The sequence below is a fragment of the Tamandua tetradactyla genome, chromosome 2 (genome assembly GCF_023851605.1).
Source record: "Tamandua tetradactyla isolate mTamTet1 chromosome 2, mTamTet1.pri, whole genome shotgun sequence".
Taxonomy (NCBI): Eukaryota; Metazoa; Chordata; class Mammalia; order Pilosa; family Myrmecophagidae; genus Tamandua; species Tamandua tetradactyla.
In genome coordinates this window covers 60423117-60443234 of record NC_135328.1, presented here as the reverse complement: position 1 = coordinate 60443234, position 20118 = coordinate 60423117, and the positions used below count along the sequence as shown (strand labels likewise).

The 20118-nt window shown below is 38.0% G+C and overlaps 1 protein-coding gene across 8 annotated transcripts in view; it reads left to right on the top strand.

The window, feature by feature from the left end:
• The first annotated feature begins 394 nt into the window (after positions 1 to 394).
• The window catches only part of LOC143673367 (phospholipid-transporting ATPase FetA-like), a 169498-nt gene continuing 149774 nt past the window's right edge, over positions 395 to 20118 (top strand). For 3 of the 8 annotated variants that reach the window (XM_077147777.1, XM_077147776.1, XM_077147784.1), the window contains exon 1: positions 395 to 595. In XM_077147777.1, the coding sequence (XP_077003892.1) occupies positions 410 to 595 (186 nt within the window). In that variant the 5' untranslated portion in view covers positions 395 to 409. Of the gene's footprint in view, positions 596 to 18159; positions 18204 to 20118 lie in introns of all 8 variants that reach the window. The other 5 variants (XM_077147778.1, XM_077147779.1, XM_077147781.1 and 2 more) reach the window with 5 other exon arrangements.

Below are 20118 nucleotides of genomic sequence, written 5' to 3'. Positions count from 1 at the left end.
CACACACTGGTAGATCGTTCTATTGTTAAAACTATTCAGCCTCCAAGCTGAAAATCCAAGACAGTGTAGCCAGTTTATTTCCCACCAACCTGCCACAATTCTAAAGCACACCTTTTCAGTTACCCCACATGCATCATGCACCTTTACACCTCTGTGCCTGTGCACATTCTGTACCCCTTGTTGGCATATACGGCAGCCATTTCTACTGCCTTCTAGGTTCTGTTTCCGGGAAACCTTTAGGACCTAACTAACCTTGACCTCCTACCCCCAACAGTATATATTGTTATAATTTGTCTCCCGTCATCAATCTGTGATCTACACGCAGGGACTCAGAAATTCATCTCCGTTCCCCCTACGCTCGGGTACTTCAAAGCTGCTGGCCCCTCTCGGGGAAGCACAGTAGGGCGGGATGCTGACGGGAGGGGCGCGGTCGGAGGTGGGCTCGCAGTGGGGCGTGGTCTGCGCATGCTCGCGGAGTGGACGGCGTGCTTCGGAGCGGGCTTCTACCCTGGGCCGGAACCTGAGGCTCTGCTGCGCCTGCGTAGAAAGATGCGTTAAGATGGAGGACGGTGGCGTCGATGGCTGCGTGCCGACGGTGAGCAAGAGGTGCCCAAAGAGGGCGCCCGAGGAGAGGTTATAGCTGTTTCCAACCTCAGTTTCACTGAAGAGATGGTGCCCCTCCTAGTGCTTCTCAGTAGCTGTCCACCCTCGTTCTTTCTCTGTTCTCCCAATACTCCTAGAGGTTATTGCCCCTTCCCATACTCCTTGAGTATACGGGTATCCCAGACACTCTCTGAGAAGATACATTTCCCCAGGTACCTAGCAAAGGGGTCTTTATTCCCGCAAATAACTCCCAGAGAGCACACATTAATCCACTTAACTCATGAAGCAGATACCCCCAAATCTCAGATGAGGCACATTCCTACTAACTCAGGAAGTTTATCACCTTTTCTAGCACTGTTTTGTGAGAAACAACCATAAACCTTATCCCATATTTGACTTAGAAGTGGCACATTTGCTATCCTTCCTCTCTCTTATAGGAAAAGAACCTATTCCGTAGGCAAAAATGAAACTGGCTGGCTACCCATGGTTCGCAACAGAACTGCACGTTTGAATTGATAGCTAACGTTTTAAAACCAGACTTCACATTTTTTAAATGCACATTTCCAGTTTTAAAAAAAATATGGAAGAGTTGTCAACTCTTGGTTCACATGCCCACAAAGCAGCTGATAGTTGGAGCTGGGAAGCAACTGTTAAATTAGTTTATTACAGTTCACTACAGATGTCACCACTCTTGATTTCCCCACACTCAGCTTTCACTTACTTGCCTGGCACCTGAGAGATAGCTGAGTTTGTGATCTGATACAGGACCTTCAGCCATTTTCTTATCTGATACTATGGGTTCTTAATGGAAACTGAAATCCGGAGAAATTGGCTAGATGTTTAGGTTGGATTTGACTCCTGTAATGCTCTGATTAGGATCAGAGAATATTCTAGTATAGAAACTAGAAACTTGCCTGAAATTTGGATCAAGGTGGCTTTATAAGAGAATTCAAGTGAAAGATTTGTAGGTAGCTTCCTGGTACTTTTGGTTTTGAAGAATTCCAATGTGTCAGCTCTCTCTGATGGGGTCAGACCAAGAACAAGGTGTTATTTGTTTCTCTTATGAGCATCTAGTTAGAAAAGATCTGGTCAGGAATTGATATCTCAAAAGTGTTGTAACTGCTCTCAGGTACCCACAGGTTTACTGCCTCATAGTATCAGGAAGTGAAGGCAGGTAGTAAATCTGCAGGCTGCTTCTAATCAGAAGTTGAATAGAAGTACCCTTAACAGTGGCCTTTTAAAGAAGCAAAATCACTTCTTTCAGCATGTGTGTGACCTACCTGTTCGTTGTGAATATTCTGACTAGCTCCCTGAATCATCCCACCATCTCTAGAAGCAGAAAGGCAAAACTGAAGAAGCAACATGAAATAGAAGAGTTATGGAGATATCAGTGAAATAGAGTCAGAAAATATAAATACTCATGTCAGCTCTGCTGCTTAGTAGTCAGGAGACCTTGTGCCTTTAATTCCTCAGAGGCTCAGTTTCCTGCACCTTTTAAGTAGTACTAAAAATCCCTGACATGTCTACCTTAGAGAGATCAAATGGGCTCATATGTGTGAAAGCACTTTAAAAAGTACACATTTTCTCTACATATATAAAGTTATTATTACTATAAATGATCCTCCAAGTTCCAATTAGCTCACTTCCAAGGAATTTGACTTGTTGTTGAGCACATACTATGTACTCATCTAAACACTGGGGCATAGCATTGAAAAAACCAGACAAAAATCCCTGTATAAATTTGGAAATGAGTCATCAGCATATTGCATACCTAATAAGTTCCCAGTACAGCATCATAGCGTGGTGAAGGAGTAGGAAGAATCGAGATTCTAGACTTAGATTTTCCACTATTTAGCTGTGTGGAAAAGAGCCCTTTTCTGAGCCTTACCTCCCCCTGAGCCTTAACTTCCGCATTTAGAGAGAAAGTAATCTCTAAAATTCCTTCCAGCTAAAATATGTTCTTGATTAGAGGGTTCTAATTGCTAAAATTCCCTTCACCTAACAAATGTATTGCCATGCTGGGATGACCAGGCTGACAAAGCCAAACAGTCATGAAACTATGAAGACAGTAGAATGCTAATGTCACACTAGATTCATCAGAATAATAGGACCAACTATTTGCTCTGTTGGTAATGGAATATTTAGGAAGATTTCTTAGACGATCACGTAGACCTGTAAGAGATAGGAAGCTTTCAGTTAGGGTAAGGGGAATAGACTCAATTGAAGATATTGGAAATTGGATGAATGAAATTATAGAGGGAGAGAACATGCCAGTAACACTCCTGGCCTGAAGGGGCAAGGGAAGGGAATGTTACTACCAAAGCCCCACTAGAACTAGAACTATGGAAGAAGGATTTCCTGACAAGATTTATGGCCACAGAGGAATACAGTCACTCTAAGAACTTAGGTAAGGCAGAGGGAAACAGGAATAAGTTCCCCAGTATCTCTCTACTCCTGTCATTCAGTCATTTAGGTTGGTGCCTCCTAAAGTCAAAGCCCAAAGAGAAGCCCAGGGGCAAGGGAGTTTGAATGATGTAGTCCATAGAGGTCAGCTTCCCAGAAGAAGGTAGAGAGGTTGTGGGGAGGGAGGTTGTGGGGAGGTAACTAGGGAAGAAAAAGTCACTGCTCTGAACTCTTTCCAAGAAAGTTTTCCTTAGGTCCAATTCAAAATCGGCTTGAAGGTCAAGCTTTTTTATTTATTTATTTATTTTTGTTTTTTTTTATGATACATAACCACATACAAACACAGATATTCTTATCATATCATTCCGTTCTTGTTGTATAGTCAGTGACTCATACTACCACCACATAGTTGCGTATTCATCATCGTGATCATTTCTTAGAACATCTGCATCAATTCAGAAAAAGCAATAAAAAGAAAACAGAAAAAAATTCATACATACCATACCCCTTACCCCTCCCCTTTACCGATCACCAGCCTTTCAATCTACTAAATTTATTTTAACATTTGTTCCCCCCATTACTTATTTCTTTTTAATCCATATGTTTTACTTGTCTGTCGATAAGGTAGGCAAAAGGAGCATCAGACACAAGGTTCTCACAACCACACAGTCACACTGCGACAACCATATCATCATAAATTATCTTCAAGAAACATGGTCACTGGAGCACAGCTCCACATTTTCAGGCAGTTCCCTCCAGCCTCTCCAACACACCTTAACTAAACAGGTGATATCTATTTAATCTGTAAGAATAACCTCCAGGATAACCTCTTGACTCTGTTTGGAATCTCTCAGCCAGTTGACACTTTATTTTGTCTCATTTCGCTTCTGCCCCTTTTGGTCTAGATGATTTTCTCAATCCCTTGATGCTGAGTCTCAGCTCATTCTAGGATTTCTGTCCCACGTTGCCAGGAAGGTCCATGTCGCACGTAGGCAGGGGGAGGGCAGTGAGTTTTGCTTGCTGTGTCGGCCGAGAGAAAGAAGCCACATCTGAGCAAAGAAGAGGTTCTCTTCGGGGTGACTCTTAGGCCTAATTTAAGTAGGCTTAGCCTATCCTTTGCGTGATTAAGTTTCCTATGAACAAACCCCAAGATTGGAGGCTCAGCCTATTGCTTTGGTTGTCCCCACTGCCTATGTGAATATCAAGAATTCTCTACTTGGGGAAGTTGAATTTTCCCCCTTTCTTACCACTCCCCCTAGGGGACTCTGCAAACACTTCCCTATTCACTGTTCAAATCACTCCGGGATTTATCAAGGCATCACTCTGGACAAACCTACAAAATCTCATGCCCTACGCAAGGTTCCAAGTACTATGGTGTTCGATTAAGCTGTCCACATAAGTGATATTAGGAAATGCCCGAGTCAAAATATAAATTTTATACCAAATAAACATTTTTTGCTTGTCTCACACATACGTTAGTTTTAAAATATTAATCACCATCTATTTTCAACACCCTGCATAATTGACATTCCTTTGTTCTTCCTCATGCAGAAACATTTTTAAATTTGCACATTTAGTCACTGTCATTATACACTCTAGGCGTTCCTAGATTATACCATCTCAGTCTTTATTGTCTATCTTTCCTTCTGATTTCATTTGTGCCCCCAGTCCTCCTCCCTCTATCATTCTCACATTCAGCTTCATTCAGAGTTCTAACATTATTGTATTACGGTTAGGTAGTATAGTGCTATCCATTTCTGAATATTTACAATCAGTCCTGTTGCACAATCTGTATCCCTTCAGTTCCAATTACTCAGTATCTACATCTCCTGATGTTCTCTGTTACCAACTGAAATTCTCCAAGTTCATTCGCTAATGTCAGTTCATATCAGTGAGACCATACAGTATTTGTCCTTTTGTTTCTGACTAATCTCACTCAGCATAATGTCCTTAAGGTCCATCCACATAGTTACGTACTTCATGACTTTATTCTGTCTTACAGCTGCAGAATATTCCATTGTATGTATATACCACAGCTTTCTTAGCCACTCATGGCTAAGATGGTTGTTTCCATCTCTTGGTAATTGTAAATAATGCTGCTATAAACATTGGTGTGCAAATGTCCTTTTGTGTTCTTGCCCTCATGTCCTCTGAGTAGAAACCTAGCAGTGGTATTGCCGGGTTATATGGCAGTACTATACTTAGCTTCCTGAGGAACTGCCAAACTGCCTTCCACAGCAGTTGTACCATTTGACATTCCCACCAACAGTGGATAAGTGTACCTCTTTCTCCACAACCTCTCCAGCACTTGTCGTTTTCTGTTTTATTGATAATGGCCATTCTGGTGAGTGTGAGATGATATCTCGTGGTTTTAATTTGTATTTCCCTAATAGCCAGGGAATTGAGCATCTTTTCATGTGCCTTTTGGCCATTTGTATTTCCTCTTCTGAGAAGTGTCTGTTTATGTCTTTTGCCCATTTTGTAATTGTATTGTCTGTCTTTTTGTTGTTGAGTTGAACAATCTCTTTATATATTTTGGATACTAGATCTTTATCTGATATATCATTTCCAAATATTGTCTCCCATTTTGTAGGCTGTCTTTTTACTTTCTTGACAAAGATCTTTGATGCACAAAAGTGTTTAATTTTGAGGAGGTCCCATTTCTTTCTTTCTTTCTTCAATGCTCCTGTTTTGGGTGTAAGGTCTAGGAAACTGCCTCCTATTATAAGACTGATAAGATATTTCCGTGCATTTTCTTCTAAGAGGTTTATGGTCTTAGATCTAATGCTTAGATCTTTAATCCATTTTGAGTTAATTTTTGTGTAGGGTGTGAGATATGGATCCTCTTTCGTTCTTTTGCATGTGAATATCTAGTTCTCTAGGCACCATTTATTGAAGAGATCGTTCTGTCCCAGGTGAGTTGGCTTGACTGCCTTATCAGAGATCAGTTGTCCATAGATGAGAGGGTCTATATCTGAACACTCTATTCTATTCCATTGGTCAGTATATCTATCTTTATGCCAGTACCATGCTGCTTTGACCACTGTAGCTTCATAATACACCTTAAAGTCAGGTAGCGAGAGGCTTGAAACTTCATTTTTCTTTCTCAGAATATTTTTAGCTATTCGGGGCACCCTGCCCCTCCACATAAATTTGGTTATTGGTTTTTCTATTTCTGAAAAATAAGTTTTTGGGATTTTAATTGATATTGCATTGAATCTGTAAATCAGTTTAGGTAGAATTGACATCTTAACTATATTTAGTCTTTCAATCCATGACCACAGTATGCCCTTCCATTTATTTAGGTCTTCTGTGATTTCTTTTGACAATTTCTTGTAATTTTCTTTGTATGGGTCTTTTGTATCTTTAGTTAAATTTATTCCTAAATATTATATTCGTTTGGTTGCAATTATAAATGGAATTTTTTTTTAATTTCCCCCTCAGATTGTTCATTACTAGTGTATAGAAACACTACAGATTTTTGAGTGTTGATCTTGTAACCTGTCACTTTGCTGTACTCATTTATTAGCTCTAGTAGTTTTTCTGTGAATTTTTCAGGGTTTTCGACATATAGTATCATATCATCTGCAAACAGTGAGAGTTTTACTTCCTTTCCAATTTTGATGCCTTGTATTTCTTTTTCTTCTCTAATTGCTCTGGCTAGAACTTCCAACACAGTGTTGAATAATAGTGGTGATAGTGGACATCCTTGTCTTGTTCCTGATCTTAGGGGGAACGTTTTCAGTTTTTCCCCATTGAGGATGATGTTAACTGTGGGTTTTTTGTATATTCCCTTTATTATATTGAGGAAGTTCAAAGGTCAAGCTTTTAATAGCTGTGAATGGGAGTGGTGATGCCTTTGTCACAGGGCAATTGTAAGGATTCTATGATATGATACATGAAAGTGCCTAGCACAGAGCCTAATTCATACTAGTAACTCAGTATTTATTAGTTCCTTTCTTCCTACCGGCACATGTTTAAATGACCCCTTGGCTGAAATACCTTTTCCAGTAAAGGACACAAAGTATGGTTGGAGCAAAGTGAATAAAGGGGAAAATGTTAGGAGATGAAATCAGAGCATCTAGAGCCAATTAGACCATTGTAATAACTTTGACTTTTGATGGAAGTAAGATAGGAAGTCATTGGAAGCTTCTAAGCAGGATTGTGTGACTTCTGACATTAGGGTTCCTATCATTCACTAGGGCATCACCTGGTCATTCAAAAATATTTATTTAGACTTTGTACATGTTGAGCACTGTTTTTGGCACTGGAGATACATTGTTATACTGTATGTATAACCCTCAAGAAAAATGTGGTCTAGCTAAGAAGACAATTTCAATTTAAGGTATAATATTAAAATATGGGTGAATATAGAACATACAATGATCACTCATACTAAAGCCATCTTACCCATCGTTTGGACATCTAAGAAGGCTTCCTGAGGAAGATGATTTAAACTGAATCTTACCCAATAGAATTTATCCTCTGTCTAAACAGAGAGAAATGCAGTTCTAAGCATTTGGAGTGCTATATGCAAAGGGTTGAGTAAAAAATTGGGGTGACATGCTGAAATTTCAGCTAGTCTGAATTACTAGAGAATTGCCTTTGAGCAGGAGGATGGTGAGAAGAAAACAGAGGTTAGATAATGAAGGAGAATTCAGAGTTTATCCTGAAGGCAATAGTAGGTTTTTAAAGCAAAACAATAGCACAGAAAGACCACTCTGGCTAAATAATGAAGAGTCATTTGAGGGGGAAAGAGGCATGTACAAGGCTGGAGTCTAGGATGGAGTGTAATAGGAGGCTAATTATGGTTCCTGAACTTAGGAAGAAGCTATGGGGATAGATAGAAGTGGAGATGGATCCAAGAGTTTGTTAAGGTGGGAGAATGTACAGACCTTCTTGATTAATTAGAAGTGGGAGAGTAGGGAGAGTAGAGAGAGTTGTCAAAGATGACTCTCGTTCCTGGAAGATGGCGGCTTAGTAAGACGCGCGGATCTTAGTTTCTTCTCCAGGACACCTACTAGGGGAGTAGAAACGATACAGAAAGCGCCCAAAGCCACAACAGAGATAAAAAAGACAGCGTACCCCATCCTGGAACGGCTGGCTGGCTGAGAGAAGCAGCTCGGGTGAGATCGCCGAGGCGCGCGGGCCTTACCGGGCGGGGTGGCAAGCGGCCGGAGTTACTCCCTTCCCCCTTCCCGGGCCGGCTGGGAGAATTGGAGAGGTGGTCCCCTGAAACCAAGGCGACTGGCGCCCACACCACGCGCAGCCCCCGGACCAACTGAGAGAATTGGATCGGAAACCCCCAGGCCGCAGAGAACGGTGACCCCGTGACTCCCGGGGAACGTGCACTCTCTCGGGCGGGCCGCTGCCGCTGGCGCCCTCCCGCCACGCTTGTTGCCCAGGGCCGACTAGGAAATTCGGACGGGCTCTTTCCCTGGCTGCGGCGACCAGCAACCCTCCCTGCGTTCGGACCCCGGACCGGCTCAAGCCGCTTCGGCTAGCGAACCCCCAGGACGGCGAGAGTTTTCCAAAGTTTAAGGTCCCACAGCACCTTTTACTGGTGGGACCCGCAGACAAACGTGTGCCACGAGCGCCACCTACTGGGCAGGATAAGAAGAACAGAACCCAGAGATTTCACAGAAAAATATTACAACCTTGCTGGGTCCAACACCAAGAGAAATCTGAATAAATGCCCAGACGCCAGCAGCAGAAGATAACTGTCCACGCTCAAAAGATTGAGAATATGGCTCAGTCAAAGGAACAAACCAATAGCTCAAATGAGACACAAGAGCTGAGACAACTAATGCTGAATATACGAACAGAAATGGAAAACCTCTTCAAAAATGAAATCGATAAATTGAGGGAGGACATGAAGAGGACATGGGCTGAACATAAAGAAGAAATAGAAAAACTGAAAAAACAAATCGCAGAACTTATGGAAGTGAAGGATAAAGTAGCAAACATAGAAAAAATAATGGATAGCTACAATGATAGATTTAAAGAGACAGAAGATAGAATTAGTGATTTGGAGGATGGAACATCTGAATTCCAAAAAGAAACAGAAACTATAGGGAAAAGAATGGAAAAATTTGAACAGGGTATCAGGGAACTCAAGGACAATATGAACCGCACAAATATACGTGTTGTGGGTGTCCCAGAAGGAGAAGAGAAGGGAAAAGGAGGAGAAAAACTAATGGAAGAAATTATCACTGAAAATTTCCCAACTCTTATGAAAGACCTAAAATTACAGATCCAAGAAGTGCAGCGCACCCCAAAGAGATTAGACCCAAATAGGCGTTCTCCAAGACACTTACTAGTTAGAATGTCAGAGGTCAAAGAGAAAGAGAAGATCTTGAAAGCAGCAAGAGAAAAACAATCCATTACATACAAGAGAAACCCAATAAGACTTTGTGTAGATTTCTCAGCAGAAACCATGGAAGCTAGAAGACAGTGGGATGATATATTTAAAATACTAAAAGAGAAAAACTGCCAACCAAGACTCCTATATCCAGCAAAATTATCCTTCAAAAATGAGGGAGAAATTAAAACATTCTCAGACAAAAAGTCACTGAAAGAATTTGTGACCAAGAGACCAGCTCTGCAAGAAATACTAAAGGGAGCACTAGAGTCAGATACAAAAAGACAGAAGAGAGAGATATGGAAAAGAGTGTAGAAAGAAGGAAAATCAGATATGATATATATAATACAAAAGGCAAAATGTTAGAGGAAAATATTATCCAAACAGTAATAACACTAAATGTCAATGGACTGAATTCCCCAATCAAAAGACATAGATTGGCAGAATGGATTAAAAAACAGGATCCTTCTATATGCTGTCTACAGGAAACACATCTTAGACCCAAAGATAAACATAGGTTGAAAGTGAAAGGTTGGGAAAAGATATTTCATGCAAATAACAACCAGAAAAGAGCAGGATTGGCTATACTAATATCCAACAAATTAGACTTCAAATGTAAAACAGTTAAAAGAGACAAAGAAGGACACTATATACTAATAAAAGGAACAATTAAACAAGAAGACATAACAATCATAAATATTTACGCACCGAATCAGAATGCCCCAAAATACGTGAGGAATATACTGCAAACACTGAAAAGGGAAATAGACTCATATACCATAATAGTTGGAGACTTCAACTCACCACTCTCATCAAGGGACAGAACATCTAGACAGAGGATCAACAAAGAAATAGAGAATCTGAATATTACTATAAATGAACTAGACTTAATAGACATTTATAGGACATTACATCCCACAACAGCAGGATACACCTTTTTCTCAAGTGCTCATGGATCATTCTCAAAGATAGACCATATGCTGGGTCACAAAGCAAGTCTTAACAAATTTAAAAAGATTGAAATCTTACACAACACTTTCTCGGACCATAAAGGAATGATGTTGGAAATCAATAATAGGCAGAGTGCCAGAAAATTCACAAATACGTGGAGGCTCAACAACACACTCCTAAACAACGACTGGGTCAAAGAAGAAATTGCAAGAGAAATTAGCAAATACCTCGAGGCGAATGAAAATGAAAACACAACATATCAAAACTTATGGGACGCAGCAAAGGCAGTGCTAAGAGGGAAATTTATTGCTCTAAATGCCTATATCAGAAAAGAAGAAAAGGCAAAAATTCAGGAATTAACTATCCATTTGGAAGAACTGGAGAAAGAACAGCAAGCTAACCCCAAAGCAAGCAAAAGGAAAGAAATAACAAAGATTAGAGCACAAATAAATGAAATTGAAAACATGAAAACAATAGAGAAAATCAATAAGGCCAGAAGTTGGTTCTATGAGAAAATCAATAAGATTGATGGGCCCTTAGCAAGATTGACAAAAAGAAGAAGAGAGAGGATGCAAATAAATAAGATCAGAAATGGAAGAGGAGACATAACTACTGACCTCACAGAAATAAAGGAGGTAATAACAGGATACTATGAACAACTTTACGCTAATAAATACAACAATTTAGAGGAAATGGACGGGTTCCTGGAAAGACATGAACAACCAACTTTGACTCAAGAAGACATAGATGACCTCAACAAACCAATCACAAGTAAAGAAATTGAATTAGTCATTCAAAAGCTTCCTAAAAAGAAAAGTCCAGGACCAGATGGCTTCACATGTGAATTCTACCAAACGTTCCAGAAAGAATTAGTACCAATTCTCTTCAAACTCTTCAAAAAAATCGAAGTGGAGGGAAAACTACCTAATTCATTCTATGAAGCCAACATCACCCTCATACCAAAACCAGGCAAAGATATTACAAAAAAAGAAAACTACAGACCAATCTCTCTAATGAATACAGATGCAAAAATCCTCAATAAAATTCTAGCAAATCGTATCCAACAACACATTAAAAGAATTATACATCATGACCAAGTAGGATTCATCCCAGGTATGCAAGCATGGTTCAACATAAGAAAATCAATTAATGTAATACACCATATCAACAAATCAAAGCAGAAAAATCACATGATCATCTCAATTGATGCAGAGAAGGCATTCGACAAGATTCAACATCCTTTCCTGTTGAAAACACTTCAAAAGATAGGAATACAAGGGAACTTCCTTAAAATGATAGAGGGAATATATGAAAAACCCACAGCTAATATCATCCTCAATGGGGAAAAATTGAAAACTTTCCCCCTAAGATCAGGAACAAGACAAGGATGTCCACTATCACCACTATTATTCAACATTGTGTTGGAGGTTCTAGCCAGAGCAATTAGACAAGAAAAAGAAATACAAGGCATCAAAATTGGAAAGGAAGAAGTAAAACTATCACTGTTTGCAGACGATATGATACTATACGTCGAAAACCCAGAAAAATCCACAACAAAACTACTAGAGCTAATAAATGAGTACAGCAAAGTAGCAGGTTACAAGATCAACATTCAAAAATCTGTAGCATTTCTATACACTAGTAATGAACAAGCTGAGGGGGAAATCAAGAAACGAATCCCATTTACAATTGCAACTAAAAGAATAAAATACCTAGGAATAAATTTAACTAAAGAGACAAAAAACCTATATAAAGAAAACTACAAAAAACTGCTAAAAGAAATCACAGAAGACCTAAATAGATGGAAGGGCATACCGTGTTCATGGATTGGAAGACTAAATATAGTTAAGATGTCAATCCTACCTAAATTGATTTACAGATTCAATGCAATACCAATCAAAATCCCAACAACTTATTTTTCAGAAATAGAAAAACCAATAAGCAAATTTATCTGGAAGGACAGGGTGCCCCGAATTGCTAAAAACATCTTGAGGAAAAAAAACGAAGCTGGAGGTCTCGCGCTGCCTGACTTTAAGGCATATTATGAAGCCACAGTGGTCAAAACAGCATGGTATTGGCATAAAGATAGATATATCGACCAATGGAATCGAATAGAGTGCTCAGATATAGACCCTCTCATCTATGGACATTTGATCTTTGATAAGGCAGTCAAGCCAACTCACCTGGGACAGAGCAGTCTCTTCAATAAATGGTACCTAGAGAACTGGATATCCATATGCAAAAGAATGAAAGAAGACCCATCTCTCACACCCTATACAAAAGTTAACTCAAAATGGATCAAAGATCTAAACATTAGGTCTAAGACCATAAAACAGTTAGAGGAAAATGTTGGGAGATATCTTATGGATCTTACAACTGGAGGCGGTTTTATGGACCTTAAACCTAAAGCAAGAGCACTGAAGAAGGAAATAAATAAATGGGAACTCCTCAAAATTAAACACTTTTGTGCATCAAAGAACTTCATCAAGAAAGTAGAAAGACAGCCTACACAATGGGAGACAATATTTGGAAATGATATATCAGATAAAGGCCTAGTATCCAGAATTTATAAAGAGATTGTTCATCTCAACAACAAAAAGACAGCCAACCCAATTACAAAATGGGAAAAAGACTTGAACAGACACCTCTCAGAAGAGGAAATACGGATGGCCAAGAGGCACATGAAGAGATGCTCAATGTCCCTGGCCATTAGAGAAATGCAAATCAAAACCACAATGAGATATCATCTCACACCCACCAGAATGGCCATTATCAACAAAACAGAAAATGACAAGTGCTGGAGAGGATGCGGAGAAAGAGGCACACTTATCCACTGTTGGTGGGAATGTCAAAGGGTGCAACCACTGTGGAAGGCAGTTTGGCGGTTCCTCAAAAAGCTGAATATAGAATTGCCATACGACCCAGCAATACCATTGCTAGGTATCTACTCAAAGGACTTAAGGGCAAAGACACAAACGGACATTTGCACACCAATGTTTATAGCAGCATTATTTACAATTGCAAAGAGATGGAAACAGCCGAAATCTCCATCAACAGAAGAGTGGCTAAACAAACTGTGGTATATACATACGATGGAATATTATGCAGCTTTAAGACAAGATAAACTTATGAACCATGTAATAACATGGATGGACCTAGAGAATATTATGCTGAGTGAATCCAGCCAAAAACTAAAGGACAAATACTGTATGGTCCCACTGATGTGAACGGACATTCGAGAATAAACTTGAAATATGTCATTGGTAACAGAGTTCAGCAGGAGTTAGAAACAGGGTAAGACAATGGGTAATTGAAGCTGAAGGGATACAGACTGTGCAACAGGACTAGATACAAAAACTCAAAAATGGACAGCACAATAATACCTAATTGTAAAGTAATCATGTTAAAACACTGAATGAAGCTGCATCTGAGCTATAGGTTTTTGTTTTGTTTTGTTTTGTTTTGTTTTGATTTTACTATTATTACTTTTATTTTTTTCTCTATATTAACATTCTATATCTTTTTCGGTTATGTTGCTAGTTCTTCTAAACCAATGCAAATGTACTAAGAAATGATGATCATGCATCTATGTGATGATGTTAAGAATTAATGATTGCATGTGTAGAATGGTATGATCTCTAAATGTTGGGTTAATTTCTTTTTTTCCGTTAATTAAAAAAAAAAAAAGAGAAGGGATAATTAGAGATGAAGGGATACAGACTGTACAACGGGACTGGATATAAAAACTCAGAAATGGACAGCACAATACTACCCAATTGTAATGCAATTATGTTAAAACACTGAATGAAGCTGCATGTGAGGTATAGGTTTTTTGTTTTTGTTTTTTTTTGTTTTTTTTTCTTTCTACTATTGTTTTAATTCTTATTCTGTTGTCTTTTTATTTCTTTTTCTAAATCGATGCAAATGTACTAAGAAATGATGAATATGCAACTATGTGATGTTATTAAGAATTACTGATTGTACATGTAGATTGGAATGATTTCTAATTGTTTTGTTAATTCTTTTTTTAATTAATAAAAAAAAAAAAAAGGAGCATCAGAAAAAAAAAAAAAAAAAAGATGACTCTCAGGGTTCTGACTTGGGCAAGTAGGTAAGTGTTGGTACTAGTAAATAATATAGGAAATATAAGAGCAAGGACAGATGTTGGTTGTATGAGAAGTGGGAATAGAGATAATGATTTCGGTTTTGTGCATGTAGAATTTTTTATTGTGGCAAAATACACATAAAATTTACCATTTAGCCATTTTAAAGTATACAATTTGATGACATTAATTACATTCACACACTGTGCAACCATCACCACTATCTAGTGTCAGAACTTTTTCATCATCCAAAAAGAAGATCCCATATCCATTAAGCTATCACTCCTAAGTACGTGTAGATTTTGAAGCATTTATGTGACATCCAAAACCCATGTTCAGTAGATATTTGATTTGTAGTTCAGAAGCTAAGGATAGAAATTTAGACTGGAGATAGAAATTTTTTCATCATTGGCATTAAATAAGGAGTTCTTAACCTGAGGCCTATAGAGTTGAAAGAATCTACAAATGTCTTGAATAGGCTGTACAATGTATATGCATACATGTGGATATTTCTTTTTCTGAATAGTCTATAACATTAATCAAATTTTCAAAGGAATTTCTTAAACTGACAAAAGTTAATAACCACTAATATACATATTAAATGAACCCTCACGTATGGTTAAGAGAAACCAAGGAAAGTGAATTCAGAAAAAGATGGAACCCTGGGTAACATTTAAGGTATAGAGAGATCTAGAGAGTTTCTCTTGAACACATACATACAGTAGAAAAGAAACTAATTTAGAGGGCTATGTTGTTTCCTACTTGTTGATTGTGTCTCATTGTTGCCTCTGCCAGGCACCTTTCATGTATTTTACAAACTCTTTCATTCCAATTTAAATAGACCGTCTCCTTGGGTGCCTAGCCTTAACTTCTTCCTAATTTCGTCTTATTTTTAGCTATTTGGTGGGAAGGTTGTCATGCATAATTTACAAAGTCGATAATAGATAACTAAGTTATAATCTGCAATAGTAGTAGTAGTAGCAGTGTGTGTGTGTGTGCATGCACACATGCACACCCATGTAGTATATTGTGAAACTTATGCTTAACCATTGGTTCTCAAAGTGTGGGCCCTGAATCAATAACATCAACATCACCTGAGTTTGTAAAAACTGCAGCTTCTTGGATCATGCTCCAGACCTCCTGAATCAGAAACTCTGGGGATAGAACTCAGCAGTCTGCTTTAACAAGCCTTTCAGGTGATTCTGATGCATGCTAAAGTTTGAGAAGGACTGTGCTAGACTATACCTGGCCCAACATTTTTCAGTCTATAAATAAAACAAAGGTTCCTTTTTCTCTTTTATTTTTTGTATAATTAAATCTGGATGGCAACATTTTATGATGTCTGATGAATTCCTCATGAAAAAGTTGTCTGAACATTCTTGTCCATCTGTAACCTACTCTACTCTGAATTATAGATACAAATATTATTTCCAACTTATTATTTTCCCCTTTGGTGTGCAGTAGTCACCCTCAACAACATAAATTGTCAACCATCTAGTTATAACAAAGCTGTGAAAAAGAAATAGTTATTTCTGTGAATACCCATTCTACCCATCTAATCCTTTGCATTGGAATTTCTCAGTTTTCTGTTGAGTCAGATCCTTGGCTTTGTAGAGCATGAAATGAACCTTACTGAAATTGCATCCTCCTTTTCCCTCCTTCATTCCTACCACGGATTTTTTTAACTATATGGTTTTGCCTAGAGATTCAGTAGCTATATATAAATCCTTTGGGTTTCCTGGAATTAATAGCTTTAGCCAGGAAGTAATTAGAAGCCACAGACTGAATTTTGAGAATTTGGCATGCCTATTGAGACCAATCAAGGAAAGTATCTCTCTTCCCAAGAAGATTGTACACTGACTGAAGGCATGGATAATATCTTACTCATCTTTACAACCTCAACTATGTCTTAACATCTAACACATAGTAGATATGCAACAACTAGTAGTTAGAAGATAAATATTTAGTTTTGACCCTCCCTCTAAGCCACTGTGAGCTCACTTAATGGAGATTTTCTTTTCTTTTCTACAAAATAGATTTAATGAGTTTTGCTCTGCCTACTTCCTGGTGTCTTTATAAGAAACTAAAGAGAGAATATATATGAAGTACTTTTTAAAAGTCCAGATGGCTCTGTAACTGTGAAGCAGCATAGTTTTTATTCAGATGCTTTCCCTTTAGAGGAATAATTAGTTCATTCTGTATTGTGGAAGGAGAACAATGTAATATAACAGGCTAGAAGTCAAGAGATACTGCTTGTAGTTCTGATCTTCTTTCAATTCTTTGGTCTTTAACTGTCTTATATATCAAATAAGGAAGTATGGATTATATCGGTGCAGTGGTTCTCAACCTTGGTCACAGATTGGAATCACCTGTTAACTGAGAAAATACTGACACCTGGGACCCGTCCTCATAAATTTCATTTAATTGGTCTGGGATGAAGAATTGGTCAAGATTTTTTTAAACGTTTCCACAGCAGTCAAGGTTTTGTTTTGTTCTTTAAGTCAGCAATACCATTAAGATAAAATATTATACATAAGAACAGGTTTTAAAATAAAAACCAGTGTTACTTCTGTAGTAGATTTTTTAGGACTTTAAGCTCCAACTGCCATCCCCCTCTCTCATTTTCCCACTATAGAACTCCTCAGGCAAATTGGAGCCCTGTTAGAACATCACCAGAAGAGATTATTTCTGAGGTCTTTTCCAGCTCCAAAACAATGTTATGAATATATGCCTTCTCACCAGATCTCCATCCTGTTTTTCTTAACACAAATGTAACCCAATGTCAGACAGATTATTATGGAGGCTAGCTTTCCCGTTACATCCTTCTCTGTTCCCTCACTCTTTTGTCCAAGGCAGTGAGTACTTGTACAAACTCAGTGGACATAGAACCTTCTGGGTTGCTTACTGCCACCTCTCCCCAGAGATTCTGATTTATTACGTCTGGGTAGGTACCAGATATGTCTGTTTTCCACAAGATTTTTTCATGTCTTTCAAACAAGTGGTCTGTGTACCACACTTTTGGGAAGCACTGCTTTAAGAAGTTCTGGGTAAAAAGTGAAGAAATAGGGATGCTGAAATTTGGGGACATAGGAGAATAGTGGATTTCCACCAAATAGGAATATCTGGGCATTTAAAGCTTTAAATTATACTCCTTCCGAACCACAGTATTTGATCACAGTTCTCAGTTAATGCCCTAGAAACCCACTTCAGAAGCATTTCTTTATCTGCTGCCAAGCCTGTAAGAGAGGTGATTGAGAATAGTGGTCAAGAGCTGATAGACAAGCAGTAATTCAATTCCTGACTCTTACCACTTTCTGACATATGATCCTAAGCCAGTCACTTAACCCTCTTGAGCCTCAGGTGTTTCATTTGTAGAAAAAGAATATTGGTTACTGCGATAAAAATTTTTTTAAAAAAGAAAAAGAATAATACTCTCATTCTAGGCCCAGGTTTTAGTGCAAAGTAAATGAAATAATGTCTGTAAAGCTCATAGTAAAGTGTTTAGCACACAGTACCTTTTTAAATTTTATTTTTTATTAGAGAAGTTATAGCTTTACAGAAAAATCATGCAGAAAATACAAAGTTCTCATATAACCCCCCTCTCAAACACAGCTTTCCCTGTTATTAACACTTAGCATTAGTGTGGTACTTTGTTACACACAGTGAATTTTTATAAAAATTGGTATTATATTAGCAGGGCCTGAGCTGTTTGACAAGGACCTTTTGTTTCATTCTTAGGTGGTGTTTCTTTGAGATGAAATACATAAAATCTTTTATTTCAGGTAAGTGTTCAGCTCATATCTGCTGAGATACCCAAAGTTAAACAATCATTAATGGTTATTTGCATAGTACTACACTGTACCATGTTATACCCACATAAACCAGGAAATTGACCGCTTACACTTTGAGCACTTCTGAATTGAATCCCATCAAGAAGTTTTCTACAATTTTAGATCTCCAAGAAATTTCTGGGTCAGAGACTCAGAATTGATTTTCTTCTGACCTGAACTGAGAACATTGTTTGCTCAAAGTGGAAGGTAAAAAATTCTTAAACTTGAGGTTCTTGTAGAAAGTCTTTGGTTATAACCATTGATGGTATCATTTCATCCTTGGGAGTAGTGTCTGAATGTTCTTTTTAGAGGGAAATGAGAAGAATGTTCTATTTAAAGACTTGAGGGAGACAGGTAAGTGATTTTATTTTGAAGGTGTTTGAAACAGAAAGTTAAGGTTCTGCTATTTCAACCACGGTAGAAGTGTCTTTAGTGAAAGTTAAAAGTGAGAGAATGTTTCTCAGCTGTGAGTTTTCAAGGGAAAATAGAAATAATCCAACAGAGACTTTAACAGGATTTATTGATTTAATGGGAATTACTGATGAGTTAGAAAGATGAATCATGGTTTTAATACTCCTTTCCTCCTGACACCCACTCTCCCTTTCCATCTGAGCTTAAAATAAGACTATCAAAAGGGTCTAGTTAAGAGATCTAGCTTAATAACCCTGTCTTTCCAATCCTAGATCCAACAATTTGTATCCTGAGTATCACACTTTGTCTCATTAATTAGTCAGTTTCTGCTGTTGCCATTTGGAAGAAAGCTTGGACTTTCTCTCAAAATCTGGAACTAAACTCTCTGCACTCATTCAGAATAAAATTGTTGCTCTCGCCAATAAAAAAAACCTTCTGTAATAATTCTTTGTGGACATGCTTTAAAAAAAATTGAAAAACAGTAACAAAGCTATGGGATGTGTGTGTGTGTGTATGTGTGTCTTTGGAGAGGAGAAGAGGTTTTTTGTTTTACTGAAACAAAATCAATTCCACTTGAACTATATTTGTCATTATAATTTTAAAAACTGAACTTGAAAGAATGGATGGATTTTAGCTAAATGGAACAATGTGAAGATTACAAAAAGAATTATCCTGATACTACTGAGAAGGGAGAAATGTTAAAAACTTCACATGATGCCTTATGTAGCTTGAACTTTTACTTTAACTCATGTATAATCAATGTATATGTTAGATGCATTTCTATTTATCCAAATATTTCCACAGATGTCTGTATTTGTGGCTTTCCAAATCCCATGCTTGCATTTATGAAAGAAGAACCTTTGTGCTGGCTTCCATTCTTCTATGGGAATTTCATCTTCCTTGGCCTTGTTCATTAATCTGTTCTTGTCTCATGATGGTATCAGTGCATTTCTGCCTTTACAGAATCTATTATCTCATTAAAGTCTAGGGATATACATACAGATCTATGCGCATCTTTGTCTTGCTCTCTTTGTCTTTATGGAAGTCTGTGGTAGTTCTTAAACACGTTTTAAAGCTGAAACTGTTTCCTGTAATGGATTTCATTGGGGGCTGTTAGGATAGTGCCAAAGCATTGTTCAGTAAAAGCTATTCTGAGTTTGGGGTAGAACGGTGCTTTTGAGAGAAGGCCATGCACTGATAATCTGTCTCAATCCAAGGAAGAACAAATTGTAGAGTATATACAGAAAATTCTTAACTTTTTTTTTGGATCATAGAGTACATTGAAAATCTGATAAAATCATAGAGCCCTCTTCCCCCCAAAATTCACAGATTTTTATGGACAATTTCAGGAGGTTCATAAAGTTTCTGAAATTTATCTGTTAAATCTTGATTTACAAACAAAAACAGAAGGGAGCAACCCCTCACCACTCAACCCCCCCAAAAAATGATCCCAAGA